The sequence below is a fragment of the Neomonachus schauinslandi genome, chromosome 3 (genome assembly GCF_002201575.2).
Source record: "Neomonachus schauinslandi chromosome 3, ASM220157v2, whole genome shotgun sequence".
NCBI lineage: Eukaryota > Metazoa > Chordata > Mammalia > Carnivora > Phocidae > Neomonachus > Neomonachus schauinslandi.
In genome coordinates, this window is record NC_058405.1 from 90,871,498 (window position 1) to 90,887,012 (window position 15,515).

The following is a 15,515-nucleotide window of genomic DNA, read 5'->3' on the forward strand; positions in this document are numbered from 1 at the left end:
CTAAGTCAAATAAAAGAATTAACATATCTCATTTCCTGGTGCTGGATATATAGGTTGTTGACAGGTTTTCCCCATAATGAGCGATGCCGAAGTGAGCAATTTTCTAACATACATCAAGTGCTTCTTTAGGATATGCCTCTAGACTAGGATTTGCCTGACTGAAGGGTTTGTATATCCTTAATGAAACTCTGTTTTGCCAGACTTCTCCAAAATGGTTATATCAATATAATACTAATATCAACAACGTCCGAGAGTACCCATTCTCTACATTGTAATCAACGCTTGATATTGTCAGACTGTAGTTTTTACCCCTCCAGTGGATGTAAGATGGTATCTTACCTTACTTTGCATTATCCTGCATACTTGTAGAGACCAGCGTCTTCTTGTGTGTATATTGATCATTTTCTTTTTCCATAGGGTGATCATTATGGCCCAGTTTTCCAGGTCAGTCCCCACTTAAAAAGACTGTGTAATTATTAATAGCACCCCTGGCATTTCCTTCCTTCCTTCCTTCCTTCCTTCTTTTTTAAAGATTTTATTTATTTATTTGTCAGAGAGAGAGAGCATGAGCACAAGCGGGGGAGTGACAGGCAGAGGGAGAAGCAGGCTCCCTGCTGAGCAAGGAGCCCAAAGCAGGACTCCATCCGTGATCATGACCTGAGCCGAAGGCAGATGCTTAACTGACTGAGCCACCCAGGCGTCCCTCTTTTTTTTTTTTTTTAAAGATTTTATTTATTTATCTGAGGTGGGGAGAGAGAGAGCACACGAGTGGGGGGAGGAGCAGAGGAAGGGGGACAAGCAGACTCCGTACTGAGCATGAGCCTGATGCAGGGCTTGATCCCACAATCCTGAGATCACGACCTGAGCCGAAACCAAGAGTTGGACGCTCAACCATTTTCAAAAGTGTTTCAATATAAATTTTAACATCGTTTTCTTTGTGATATAAAGGACATAGTTTTTCCTTTGTGTATTTGTGTCTACTTTAAAAAACCCTTTCCTACTGCACAGTCATGAAAGAGTCTCATATTTTCTTTTGAAATGTTAAGGTTTTGCTTTTATTTTATGGTTTTCATTCACCTAGAATTAATTTATTATATATGATGTGAGGTAGGGATGTGTTTTTTCCATATGGATAACCAGTTATCCCACACTCTTAAAAAGTCTGTGTTTTTTCTCAACTGTCATAGATCAGGTTTCCAAGTATCTAAAAGTCTATTTCTGGGTTCTTTATTCTTTTCTTTTTGTCTGTTTCCATGTCAAAAATGATACGGTTTTAGGTACTGTAACCATATATCTTCGCAGTATTTTAAATGGAGTAGGAATATGTGTTTCAGGGAGACTAGTTTATCATGAGGAAACAGATATCACACCTTATGCCACAATGTGGTTACATGTCCATCAGACTTGGAAGGTGCATCTTGCTTCAGGGGAACTGAAGTCACAGGGTATTAGGGATTTGAGCCTTAAGGGAAGGGAAGGGAAGGGGAGGGGGGAGGGTTTAAGTGTGTGGGAGAGGGTCATCAAATAAGATGAATATGAAGAAATTCAGGAGGAAATGTAATAGATGGACTCCTTGAATGTTAGAACCATAAGGGACCTTTGAAGCCACCGGAGACTGTGGAGTAGTTCAGCTAAGTGATCAGTCTTCGGAGTCTGATAGATCCAGGTTTGATCTTCACCAAGACTCTTAACCTCTCTGGATCTTAATTTTAATTTCCTCATCTATAACATGAGGACAATAACGGCTTTCCTCATAGGACTCTTGAGAGGACTAAATCAAGTAGTGCACATAACGGGCTTGAAAATGTCCTGACACGGAGCTGTACAGAAACTAAATGGTAGTTACTACCCTATTTCCTTGATTCTAGGGCCGACTTCTTTTTCTTTTGCCACATTTTACAATTCTGAAATTAGAACAGGCTTTCCTATCATTCCCTGTAGTACTTGTTTTTCTTCCCAGATTGTTGTTTAGAATGTGGGAAACAATATTTTTTATAGGATTTTTTTTTTTTAAAGATTTTATTTATTTGAGAGAACGTGAGCGGGGCGGGCAGAGGGAGAGGGAGAAGCGGGCTCCCCACTGAGCAGGGAGCCCAACGTAGGGCTCGATCCCAGGACCCCGGGATCATGACCTGAACTGAAGGCAGATTCTTAACTGACTAAGCCACTCAGGCACCCCGGGAAACAGAATATTTTATAGACTAGGAAATGGAGCCAACATGCTATATCCAGGATCACCCAGCAAGTTGATTTGGTCATCCTAGGAATCTGGTATTCCTAGAGAGAAGAAGGAAGGAGAAAAAACCCATCTTCACTTGGGATGGGGATGGTTTATATGCAATGAGGTGCTGTAGGCAAACTTTAGTTAGGGTGCGAAATGGAACCTGATGCCTTCCAGAAGAGAGAAGTTGAGAGAGAATCATGTAGAACTACAGATGTCCTTTGTCCAGCAAATGATACCCACCAGGTAGGATGTGGTAGGTTCTGGAAACAGATTTAGTTTCTGCTCCTGGCTCTGCCACTTCTAGGTGTGCAAGCTTGCCCAAGTCGGGTAATCTCTCTGAACCTCTGCCTCCTTCTCTCAGTGGGGCTCATGATCCTAGGCTGCCCAGGTCACAAGCTGTTGACTTACGCTGAGCTTCGGGTGAGTTAATCCGGAGCAGGACTTTGCCATTATGTAAGCACCCAGTGAATGGAAGCTGCTGGTTCTTGCTCCCCAGAGGCACGCCTCTCCCCTCCCACCACCTTGCCTCAGTTTTGCTTGGGATTACTCATTCATTCACCCCCTCCCCTACAGAAGTCCTGCACACTCTTCAAAGTCCATCTTCAATGTTATCTCCTGATTCAGACCTTTTGTCACCCTTCCCACCCTCCCCATTCTCTGTGAGTATTGCCCAACTTTGGATCTCTTGTCTCTTAGGGAGATTTTTCAAATTCTGCCTTATATAAGTGCTTTTCCTGTGTGGTATGATATAGCCCCGAAGACTGCTGACCTTTGAGGGCAAAAGTGTGTCTTAGTTTTGCAAACCCTACAGTCATAGCACAGAACAGCATTGTAAAGAATATGAAATCACAGTTAAGCACTTGCTGAGTACCTGCTGTGTGTCAAACAGTGCAGTGGTAAGCGGAACAGATAGACTCTGTGCCTTCCCAGAGCCCACTTCCATGGCTCCCACCCCTGTCTCGAAACGATGCTGGCCAAGCAGAGAGGTGCCCCTGTGCCCCCGGTCAGTTTTGTGACCTTGCTCATCAGTGTGTGTGACCACAGACCATGGCCTTCTTATGGCACCACACTGTGTGTGAGCTGGGCTTGGGGAGGTTGGCCTGGCCCCAGTGTTGGCATCGAGGCAGCCATGGGAGGGAGGGGCTCCAGAGCGTGTGTGTGCAGGAGGAAGGGACAAGGGCGGGAGATTGGAGAGGCGCTGGAGAACCGCATGGGTCAGGTCTCTGCAGCAGGTGGAGGAGGCCGTAGCCCCGGGCCTAGGGCCCCCACTTAACTAGCACTGATTCCAAACTCTATGTTCAGGCCCAAGAAAGTGCCCTGGATGGGGCAGGAGGAGCCTCTGGCTTGCACGAGCTGGGGCTGCTCTGCAGAGCCGGGGGCCAGTATTAATTGGGTCCTGGGGTGCCCGTAAACCCATGGTGATGACCACTTGGGCCTCAGGCCTCATGCCAGAGCCGGCTACATTTTTCCTTGGAGAAGGAGGAGGAGACTGGAAAAACCAGTTAGGGTGTGTGAGGCTCCATTTTATGTTGCTGTTAAGGGAATGTTGGCTCAGGAGCCCGGAAATGTCTGTTAAAAATCTGGCTTTTTCCGAAAGCTAGAAGTGTTGGTTAGGTCAGCAAGACCCTTCTATGCGTTGCATCTTGTGAGCTGGCAAGTGGGCAGGCCAAGAGTTTGGGGTTTGCGCCTCCTCCCTCTGACAGGAAGGGTGCCCAGCACAGGGTCCTGAGAGGGGCGGGGGCTTGGTGCAGCCTTGTGTCTGCTGGGCCTGTCCCAGGGGCTGGTAGAAGCTGGGAAGGGCACTGGCTGCGTGGGTATTCCTGCACGTGGCCAACCTCATTTTCAGGCTGGGTGGGAGCCATGGGGACGAGCTCTGTGACACACAGTCCTGTGTCCATTCCGCTCTTCTCCAAGTCCCTAGGATTCACGTGGCGTTTTGCAGGAGTTGTCGACCAATATTTGGAATAAATGATTTAATTGCATGTTCTTCGCCCATTCTATTATTCATCGCAGGGAGGAGTATATTAGCTTCCTGTGGCTGCTTTCAGAAATTACTACAAACGTGTTGGCTTAACACAAAACACCAGAAGTTTATTCTCCCATAGTTCCGGAGGCTAGAAGTTGGAAATCCGGTAGGCCCCTGCTGCTTGGCAGGGCTTTAGGGGAGAATCCATTCTCTGCATCTTCCAGCTTCTGGGGGCTCCAGGTGTTCCTTGGCTTGTGTCCCTCCAATCTCTGCTGATCACATTGCCTCCTCTCTATATCCCCTGTGTGTCTCTTACAAGGACACTTGTCATAAGATTTAGGGACCTCCAGATAATCCAGGGATATTTCCTCATCTCAGTATCTTTAACTGCATCTGCAAAGACACTTTTTCCAAATACAAGATAACATTCACAGGTTCTAGAGATGATAATATGGACGAATCTTTTTGGGGAGTGGGCAGCATTCTACCCACCACAGGGGGTCTTAGTATTTTTCTAATCATGGCTGTTTTCGCTATTTTAAAACTGCTAGCCACTGGGTTTGTGCTGTTCCTGATTTGTTGTTTGCATTTAAGTTTCATTCGTATATATGGGTGTGTGTATGTATACATATAAATACACATACATATGTGTATATATATATATATAGGGAGAGAGAGATTTTAATATATGTAGATTTCCCTTTTCCCCGATTTTGGTTTCAGAGAGTCCTTCCCTATTGTCTGATATGTATGATTCATGTTTGCATAAAACCTTGAGAAAGTTGACTTCAGTCCAGTGGTAACTTGTTTCGATATTTGCTGTGAGGTGAGTACCTGCAAAACCCAGGGAGCTCCGTGTTAGGCCTGTAGTGGAGTGAACCGCACTGTGTCATGGGCAGCCTCCTGGTTTCCATGATGTACCGTACTTACCTTGGCTGCCACCACTGGGGAAACTGGGGGACAGGTATTCGGGTCCTTTCTGTACTATTTTTGTTACTTCTTGTGAGTCTGTCTTTATCTAAAAACTAAAAAAATTTCAAACAATCAGATTAATTCATTCTCATAATTCATCATTAAATCATTCTCTCTTAATTTGTAAAACATCCTTTATTAAGTTGTGAAATATGTATGGGTGTTTTAGAGTTGTGGTTACACTTCTTTAATTTGGGGAAGAATTGACATCATTTGGTAAACGGTCTTCCTGTCTAGGAACGTGATGTATCCTATTTATTCAGACTATATTTTATTTCCTGCTAACACGTGTCGTTTCCTTCGGGTTATTCATAGATGCAGTTCCTAGATTCAGGTTCTCTCTGTTACGACTGATGAGTCTTTTCCCCAGGTATATTCTGTAACCAGCTTGTGCTGGTTCTGTGTCCCTAAATAGAATCCCCCACACCCTTTAAATACATGAAATTCTTTTAACTTGGGAAAATGCTTTTCATTCTGCAATTAGAGACAATGTTTAACAGGCTTTTACTCGTTCCTCTAACCTGTTCTCTTAAAGGGTATGGTCAGTTATTTATTGTAACGTGGATTTGAGTGGGTGGCTGTGTTCTCCATCTAAGTGAATGGGGGGGGGGCGTCCTTTATAAAGAACTGTGAAGTTCTGTTCCATAAATTTAACGTTAACTACCTTTTGTTGAATTCTATTTCTTTGAAAATTGTAGAGGTGCTGTGTCTCGGGGACACGTGATTCGCTCCCTGGGGTGTCCTAAGCACAGCCAGGTTGGGGGACAGATGGGGGGTGTGCGGCCCAGAGAGCCGTCTGAGTTGGCTGTGGACTGGCTCCTCGCTCTGTCCCTTGGGGCCGTGAGGCCTGGGTGGCCACTGAGGAGGTCAAGAAGGCCACTGTCAGGGTGAACCCCAGGTCTGAAACGCCTCAGAAATGGAAAATGTCCTGTTAACCCCCTTCTAGGTCAGTCTTACGAAATCCGGCTGCTGGAGAATCGGAAGCTGGGAGACTTTCAAGATCTGAACACAAAATATGTCAAGGCAAGGCTGTGGGCCGCCCTCCTTCCTCAGGAGTTGTTGGCAGGGCCGGGGGGTGGGGGGGGATGTGTCTGGGGACCTGGGCTTGCTGGGGGTGGGGTCAGGAGTGCCTGGGAGGTTTGGGGAGAGCTCTGGAGTGGGAGTGGGTTCCTGTTGCTGTCTGAACAGCCAGGGGCAAGCCAGTGGTGCTAAGAGCCAGAGGGGCCTGGGCTGATAGAATGGGCTCTGGATTGAACAGACTCAGGTTTGAGCCTGGCTTTGCCACTTACTGAACTTTCCTGAGCTTCAGTTGGCTCATCTGCACAAGAAGGTATATAGGTTAGCCGTGTATATAAAGCACTTAGTAATTCTGGAAAAGAGATAGTCCTCATTCTCAGTGTCCTGTTACTGGGGTTCTGAGTGGGGAGAAGCATACAGAGCTTGAGAGCTGGGAAGGAAGGCTCCAGCAGGAGGGGTCTTGGTCTTAAAAGGTGGGAGGTTTGCCCCAGTGGGAGTTTCCTCGGGGGTCCTTCTCGGCCCCGCACTTAGCTGTCCCCCCACCGACCTCTCCTCCCTAGAGCATCATCCGCGTGGTTTTCCACGACCGCCGGCTGCAGTACACAGAGCACCAGCAGCTGGAGGGATGGCGGTGGAGCCGGCCTGGGGACCGGATCCTGGATATTGGTGAGTCTCCTGGGCCATGAGGGGCCCAAGGCACTCTGAGCACGTTGGGGTTCTTCCCGGATGCTGTTGGGCTCATGCCTCCATAGGGCACTTTAATACACTCCTGCCCTGGGTGAAGCGCTGTGGGGGCTGGCAGACGTGCCCATGGCACCAGGCCTGCCCTCAGGGACTTCTAATTCAAAGGCCTACCATCGGGGATTGCTGGGAAGGCTTTGCAGAGGGTTCTGCCTTAAAGGAGTTTGCTCTGTGACAAAGGGAAGCATGGGCATTGCAGAGATGGGCAACAGAAATTGAATTTTGGGGTCTGAGGCATTGGTCTATGCGTAGTCTTTTATCTCGAACCCTGGGAGCCACTGGGTTTTGGAATTCAGACGTTAGAATGACAACAGGGCACGTGGACCCCCTAGTGACAGGTAATGCCTCCCAACAGGCAATCAGGCCCCCTAATATTTCTGCAGTAAGGGTAAAATGTTCACCCAAAATGGGACAAAGACTCTAAATGGCTTCATGGCAGTTCAAGTCGGGCTTGCTGCCAAATGAGTTATGCAAAACTTAGTTTTCAGAACTTTTGGCATTTCAAATTGTGGTTAAGGAATTTGGACCTATAATGAGAGTCCTTCCCGAAATCTTCGGGAGTGGCTGACAATTGCACTTTTGTGTGTGTGTGTGTGTGTGTGTGCAGATATTCCACTGTCTGTTGGTATCTTGGACCCCAGGGCCAGCCCGACCCAGCTGAACGCAGTCGAATTCTTGTGGGACCCTTCGAAGAGAGCCTCTGCGTTCATTCAGGTAAGCGGGAGGGAGGGTGTCCTCGGGGGAAGCCAGAGTTTTGGGGCCTGTATGTTCCTCAAAACAATCCACCTGCGGGGCCCCGATGGGCTCTGTTCTGTGTTGCAGGGATGCACGTTGTAGGGAATGGGGTACAGGAGTGTGGCTCAGTCACAGAGCTGGTTGGTCCCCAGAGCTAGAAAAGGACTTGAAATGTTGTAGAACTCTGTGTGGGTTTTGCTTAACAATATGTAAGCTTGTTAACAAAATAAGTATGTCCTCGCATAGATAACATGTAATAAAATTTTTTTCCAGGAGAGTTTCTATAATTAAATTATTTAGTGATCAAGCACCTGGTGTGGACCTAGGGGCATGGCGGGGCCGCTGTGCTTCTGGGCTGACACACGCTCTCTCCCTTACTCTATGTCCTTTTCTGAGCCTCTTAGCTTTTCCACCTGTCTTATAAATCAGATAATGAACATAAAGTCATTACTGCAGTGCCTGGTCCATAGCAATTGCTCAGTAAAAGTTAGTGATTTTTTTTTTTACATAATTACAATATTCTTATTGTATTTTGAAGTTATGATTACAATATTATTGTATTACCACAATAATATATATTATTGCAGTAGTATAGTATTACAATAAGAAATACGTTACCCAGTGCCTTCTTCTGTAGCAGGTGCTGGTAACTTAGAAATGGTTCTAGCCTCCCAGTCCTGCTCCGGGCCTGGCCCGAGTAACCAGGACGCCAGGGCCACTGGGGACAGAGCTGTGCAGTCTGTGGGCTCTGCCAAGGGGGAGGAGGGAGTGAGGGTGGGGCCGCTGAGGCCGCTGGGGCCCGAGGGCCTGAGCAGTGGCGAGGACGTAGCTGCTCAGGCAGGGCCTCCAAGGTCAAGGGACAAAGGTGGGAGGGCGTGTCCTTTGTAAAGGGGGCATGGGGAGACCATCGCCCTGATGGGAGTGTGGGTGGGAGAGCGGGGAGGCTGAGGCAGGTGTGCACCTGACGAGGCAGGGTGGAAACCTACATTTGGCGAGGGGCCCTTGAGGAGTCCAGGGCCTGGCTTCACCCTTCTCCTTGCTACTGGCCCACATTTCCCCTTCCAGGTGCACTGCATCAGCACAGAGTTCACTCCCCGGAAGCACGGTGGCGAGAAGGGGGTGCCTTTCCGGGTGCAGATTGATACATTTAAGCAGAACGAGAATGGGGAGTACACAGAGCACTTGCACTCAGCCAGCTGCCAGATCAAGGTGTTCAAGGTAGGACGTCCTTGCCACGCTGCACACCTGTGGCCGCCGTGCCCGTGGGGTCCCCGCCTGTGCTAGACAGTGACAGCCGCGCAAGCCCGGCGTCGCATGAGCCTGGGCCCCCGAGGAGTGTGAGCCCGCACGTCGTGGGCTGGCGGGGCTGCCCGCTGTGGGCGTCCTGTGCGGGGGCACCTTCTGTCGTGCCCATCACGGGTGGCTGTGCCCAGCTCTACTTTGTAAGACTGCCGGGACTTGCACGTGTTTAGGTTTTCGTTTTCTTCCCAAGCGCTTTGTAGTTGGCCACAGATTCTGTAGTTGCCCATTAGATTCTCCTTAAAAATCCCGGCAGGAGACCCCGTGCGGGAGTCCTGGCCCCAGATGTTCTTATGGAGGGCCCGAGGCCGTAGAGCTCCCTGTGTCGCGGCCTCCTGCTGGAGAAGGAAACATGTTTGGAGGCATCTCCTCTCTTTTCCTTCCTGCCTGTGTCCCCCCCCCCCCCCCCCCGCAGTAGCCTGTTTACTACTTTTCATCTCAGCTGTCTGGACTGATGCATCTTAGACATGGTCGGTGGCCGGTGCTGCAGCCCAGGGTCCTGCGTGGCCTGGGGAGATGCAGGGTCGCAGCAGAGCCTGTGGTGTCTGCAGGGGTGAGGGAGGGGCGGGCCCTGGCTCAGCGATGCCGCCCCAGGTGGGAAGGCATGGGCCGTGGTGGGAGCGTGAGATTGTCTTTTGTGCCAGAGCGGTAGCACTCTTCAGAAACGTGCTTCGGGACGATGACTCCTTGCAGTCAAGCCCACCAGAGTTGTTTCCTGCTGCCTCTGGAACAAGTGACCACAGGTTTAGTGGTTTCAAGCCACACACGCGTATTACCTCTCAGGGCTGGCGGTCAGAAGTCCGACGAGGTCTCACTGGGCTACGGTCAAGGTGTGAGGAGGGCTGCATTCCTTTCCGGAGGCTCCCTCTCCTTCCCTTTGCCAGCTTCTAGAGGCCTCTGCGTTCCTCGCCTGTGGCCCGTCCGCCTGGCAAGAGCGCTGGGCTCTTGGGGTCACACCGCTCCAGCCTCCTCTCCCCACTCCCTCGCCCACCTTTACCGGCCCCGTGATTACGTTGGACCCTCTGGGATGCCGCAGGCTCATCTTCCTGTCCCCTTCTCCCGCTGCTTGCAGTCCTAATTCCGCCTGCAGCCTTGGGAGCTGACAGCCTCAGGGGTCCTGGGGATTAGGATGTGGCTGTCTTTGACGAGCACTCCTGCACTGAGCCCGTCTACCAGTGCAGTGGGCGTTGCGGCCTCTGGTCTTCCTTCTTACTGCCCGCTCCGGGATCTTGCGGTGCTGACCTCCCGTGGACGGCCCCACAGCTGCACCGCCGGATGTCTCTGCCTGTCCCCGGTCACACCTCTGTCCTCGTCATATGCACCACATCTGTGGTCCTGCTGGCCGTCCTTGTGCTCAGGTCCAGTGGCATCCAGTGGAATTCCTGGGGCTCAGAGGCCGCACGGGGCAGCAGGAGAGATGGACGGTGTCTCCCCTCGCCGGAGCGCCTAGGCCTTCCCATGGCCCCCGCCAGCTCCCCTGTCTACACCTCGAGGCAGAAGTTCAGGGGTGAGGGCTCTGCCCACCAGGCTTCTGGACCACACACCAGCTATCACGGGAATTGATCCGGAAGCTGCCTTGTCTGAGTGACCCAAGGAAGGCCTTGGCATCTCTTGCAGGGGCGTAGGGGCCCCAGTCACCTGAAACTGGCTTCTCAGAATGCCCGGGGAGGTGTGGCTACCCCGTGCACCCAGCCCCATCACAGAAGCAGTTCAAGCAGTTGCGTGCAAGCGCCAGGCAGAGTCTCACCAACTTGGCTGTCATTCTTCCACCCCCAGTCACCCTCGTCACGGGGAAGCCTCCTGCTTGCTGGAGCGAGGCTCAGGCTCTGGGGGGGTGTCAGGGCCTCTGACAGGACAGGCAGGACCCCTGTCTGACCAGCCAGGTCTCCACAGGCCTCACTGGGACAAGTGCCGCCCCCACACGCAGGCTCGCCCTATGGCTTCTGGACGGGGAGGAAGAGCCTCCTGTTAGGGGCAGGAGCTGGGGGGGCAGGTGACTGGGGTATAGTGCTGCATGCCTGGTCTTTCTCTGAACACCAGATCTGTCATCCCTGTCCCCAGAGGACCCCCTGCAAACCTGCCTCTGTCTGACATGGGTATCACATCACCCCAAGGGCGGTCTCCTAGAACGCTCTTGAGCTGGAAATGAAAAGCTGTGTGGCCTGAGGGAGGTGCATTCTGGGATGGAAGTCCCTGAAGGTGACATCACGCTTGAGGACGGGTTGTTTTCACTGATTGCGCACCGTGCACGGTCTACTGCATCCGCAGGGAGACCACTCAGTTCTGGGCTCTGGGGCTGCTTGGAGGCTTAATGTCGGAAACCACCAAGCAGGCTGTGAACTCACAGAAGGTGATAGTCACAGGCTGTCCAGAGTGTCCCAGGAGCAGGGCTGGTGGGCCAGCCTGGTGATGATATATACCTGGACACGCTTTCTTGGATTCTTGGCCTGGTCAACACTTGGTTCTGCTCCGGGTTTTTGTTTTTGAAGACCCGGACCAGGCAGGGCAGGTTCTTCTCCATTCTTGACAAGTCACTTGAGCCTCAGTTTCCTTACCTGTAAATGACAGGAGTAGTAGTGCCTCTGTGAGTTGCTCATGTTTGCCGGGCGCCCAGCATAGGCTCTGTGAGGTTGGAGGGGTTACCCTGTGTGGGGCATGTGAGCGGGGAGCTGCACGCTAGTCCTGGAGTTGGGAGGAGGGAGACCTTCACGATGCGTCCAGGATTTCCCAGCACGCAGGTGCAGACCAAACTCCCACCAGCAGCCCTGACTTCTTCCACTTCCTTCGCCCTCCACTGGTAACCCAAGGAACGCATTGCAATTTGCTGTGGCTCCCAAGGGTTTTGTCCATGAGCCAGCAGCCACAGGTAGAGATTATTTCCAAGCGTTTCCCCCTGAGCAGCTGAGTGGCAGGACCCCATAGCAGGCTGTGAGTTCCCTCAGGTGAGGAAGGGGAAGGGCTCCAGGAGGAGGACCGTGTGCTTGACGCCTGGGAGGTGAGGGAGGATCCTGCCTGGACTCCTGGGCCCTGGGGAGAGGCCGGGAGTGCACAGGCCTTGGAGACTGTCGCCGAGCCCCGGGTCTTTCTCTGACAGCCGCCTCTGCTCACTTTGGACTAATTGGACTCCCGTGCTCTGCACTTGCAGCCCAAGGGAGCTGACCGGAAACAGAAGACTGACCGGGAAAAGATGGAGAAAAGAACTGCCCAGGAGAAGGAGAAGTACCAGCCGTCCTATGAGACCACCATTCTCACAGAGGTGAGCCGGCCTACTGCCGGGGTGGGGTCCACCCCGCCCAGCCTTCTGCCAGGAGCAGGATGATGGCGCGCTGTTGGCTTAGATTCTTGGGAAGAGCGCCCACCGTGGGTAAATGCCTCTTTTGAAAGTGCCCATGAAGTTGTGGTAGGTTCCCGGGTCCAGAGCTGTGGTTCATGCGATGAGGCCCGGGGGCCGGGACGGGGTTTCCGAAATACCTTCCAGCCTAGAGCTGCCGTTTGCACTTGCCAGAATCTGGTGATTATTGTTTAAATAGGTAAAGCTCCAAAATCCAATAGAAGAGAGTGTATATACATCAGAAAATACCTCTCTCCAAACTGTCCTGGCCTCGAGCTTTCCTTTCCCGGGGCACCTGGTGTCTCTGGGTCCTCACGTATGTGGCTCAGCTTTCTCTTCCAGTGAAGCCAGTTCATCCAATTCATCCACGCCCACTGCTTTCACACCCAAGAGTGTACACAAACATGCTGTTCTGTAACTTGCTTGCTTTATCTAATAGCCTAGCTTGGAGTCTGTTCCCCATCTGTTCATAAAGAGCTTTCTAGTTCTTTATCCAGAGGCGTGGCCTCCGTTGTGTAGATGGATGGCCTGTGTGGGTGGACGTTTGGTGCTTTCTGGGCCCTTGCTGTGTCAACAGGGAGCAGTGAGTGACCCTGGGCGCGTGAAGTTCTGCATACGGTAGAGATCTCTGCAGGCTTCCGTTCTCAGAGTGGGCTCGCCAGGTCAGGGGGTGCGAACTACTTTGCTGCCCTGTTGTTTGGATGGATACTGGAATGTGTTTCCTCCTAACCCAGACTCCCGACAGCACCCTGCTCCCACCATCCTTGTGTCCAACATTACTTCTGAGACACTCACTGTCTCAGGTGCTTCTTCCTCCTGCCACTGGTCACCACTGGGCCACTTCTTTCTGGGCTCTGTTGTTGTTTTTTAAACAACTATTCCCCACTGCATTCTGCAATCAGTCCAGCTCATGGGTGTTTGTTTGTTGAATAATTTGACGTGCTCAGAAAGCCCTCCACAGATACATGACGCCTAGCACCGGCCATGGTGGGCGTTAAGACTGTGTTAAGCGAGGAGAGGAGGCCCGGGCACAGAGCATCTAAGAGAATGGTGGCCAGTCCTGCCTGATGAGGTGTGTGTGAGTGTGTGTGTGTGTGTGTGTGTGTGTGTGTGTGTGAGTGAGCATGTGTAATAAACCATGTGCAGAAGGCTATTTGCAACAAGATATAGTACGGAAGCTAATTTTGCGGTAGAGACAGATACGTACTAGTGTTTTATCAGGCTCAGGATAACAGAGGGTCCTGGCGCAGGAAGAGCCTGGCTTACTCGCAGCAGCAAAGCAGTGCTAGGCCCTGCATTTGTGAATTAGCACTCAGACCAGTTAGTTCTCCCCAGGCCCTAGTCCCCTCCGTGGGGGTGCCCCAGGGTGCCCTCCATGCTCCCATAGCCCTCTGCCTCCAGACACCTTTCCCTTCTAGGCTGAGCCTCAACCTCTCTGCTCCTGACTCTCCTCTGACCTCCACCTGATGGCCAGGGGTGCTTTAGACCATGTCCTTCCAAGCCCATCTCAGAGCGTGGTGCCGTTGGTCAAAACCCCCACCTGGCCCATGACCTTGCCAGGTGACAGGTTGTCGGCTTTTCCTCCTCAGCTCCACGAAATTCCAGCCCACATGCACAACAGAATTAAATATTTACCAACCTGTGGCTCGGTGGGTGATAGTAAATCTTAGGAATGCTTCAAATTGGCTGTCTCCAAAGAGGTGTCATCACAGGGAAGGGAAGAAATGAATACTTTGTCCGCTGGCTTCCCCAACAGGCAAAACCTGTATGTCTTTGCTTTCTTTGGGCGATTCTCACATATGTTCATTTTTGGCTTCTGCACAAAAAGTGCCTTGAGGTCAAGGATCATGTCTTTCGTGTTTTCTTTGTCTCCCTTAGCTCCTAGCAGGACACCTGACATGTAACAAACACACGTAGAATGATGTCCAGAGGGGCTGGCCTGCTCTTGGAGGTGCTCACGTGCCTCGTGCTCTCCAGGGCCTTTCGGGCGATTCTGTTTTCAAATAGTGCAGGTTTTAGTACTGAACTTTTTGGTAAGATTTTTATTTATTTATTTATTTTAGGGAGCGAGAGAATAGGGGGAGAAGCAGAGGGAGAGGGAGAGGGACAAGCAGACTCCCTGGTGCGCGTGGAACCTGACGCGGGGCTCCATCTCATGACCCTGAGAGCATGACCTGAGCCGAAACCAAGAGTCTGGACGCTTAACTGACTGAGCCACCCAGGCGCCCCAGTACTGAACTTCACTGATGATTTTTGTTTGGAAGTTATCCATGTCCAGTGCCCCCTCTTTCATGCGTGGGCACACATTCATCTACACCTGGAAACCCTGCCCTCTAGGCAGCTGGTCTCTGTTGTCAGCTCTCTTTTCCTGTGGACCCAGGTGACCGATGAGGTTTCTTTCCTTCGTTGGTTCGACTGCTAGGAAGCTCACGGAGACGCATGCCTTGCTTTGCTTGCTCTGGGAATGGCTGAATCTCAGGTCTCTTCTCTGCCGTGCTTGATTTCTTGGGTGTGGCCCTAGTAAACCCACACTTCGCTGCCTCCTGTGGTCCCTGGGAGAATGTGGGGGAATATTGAGGGATCTGTGGTTTCCTGCACCGGCCTTGATGGATGCTGGTTTGGTGGGGGAGAGGAGCCGGGTCAGCACCTCTGTGGCCCGAGTTCCTCCTGACTACCACGGCCCGCGAGTCACTGCCGCCTTGTGCTCTTTCTGCAGTGCTCCCCGTGGCCGGACATGGCCTACCAAGTGAACAGCGCCCCATCTCCAAGCTACAATGGCTCTCCAAACAGCTTCAGCCTTGGCGAAGGGTACGTCCGCCGTCTTTCCCTTCGGAGGTCCTGGAGTGATGATGGGTCTCGGCTCCTTTCTTGATCTTCTTCCCTGTGTCTTCCCCCTTTGGTGTGCTGACGCCAGTGTGGGCTGCAGGGAGGCACTTTGAATATGTGCACGTTTTCTGTGCTTGGACACGCTTCTGTAAACACTGTCTGCTGGGGCAGCAGCCCAGAACCCGCCCTCCCACCCCTTCCCCCCCCCGTAGAAGCAGGTGGGCAGAATGGCCTTCTAGACAGATGGGGCCTTAGGAGCAGCCGTTCGGGTGGCTCAGCGGCTGCGAGGGCCCGTCCTGGTTCTTTCCGGGTCCTTGTGCGCATTCTCCAGGTAGCATGGGTCAGCACAGGATGTTTCAGGACTTGTAACACGGGAGTGGCCTCACTCCTGGTCACCCGGCTCT

At 51.7% G+C, this 15,515-nt stretch overlaps 1 protein-coding gene across 1 annotated transcript in view; it reads left to right on the plus strand.

The window, feature by feature from the left end:
- Nucleotides 1-15,515, plus strand: part of TFCP2L1 (transcription factor CP2 like 1) — a 55,940-nt gene that overhangs the window by 27,117 nt on the left and 13,308 nt on the right. The window contains exons 3-8 of the mRNA XM_021695872.1: nucleotides 6,109-6,185; nucleotides 6,740-6,845; nucleotides 7,528-7,634; nucleotides 8,721-8,873; nucleotides 12,100-12,210; nucleotides 15,002-15,093. Of these exons, the coding sequence (XP_021551547.1) occupies nucleotides 6,109-6,185; nucleotides 6,740-6,845; nucleotides 7,528-7,634; nucleotides 8,721-8,873; nucleotides 12,100-12,210; nucleotides 15,002-15,093 (646 nt within the window). The remainder of the gene's footprint in view (nucleotides 1-6,108; nucleotides 6,186-6,739; nucleotides 6,846-7,527; nucleotides 7,635-8,720; nucleotides 8,874-12,099; nucleotides 12,211-15,001; nucleotides 15,094-15,515) is intronic.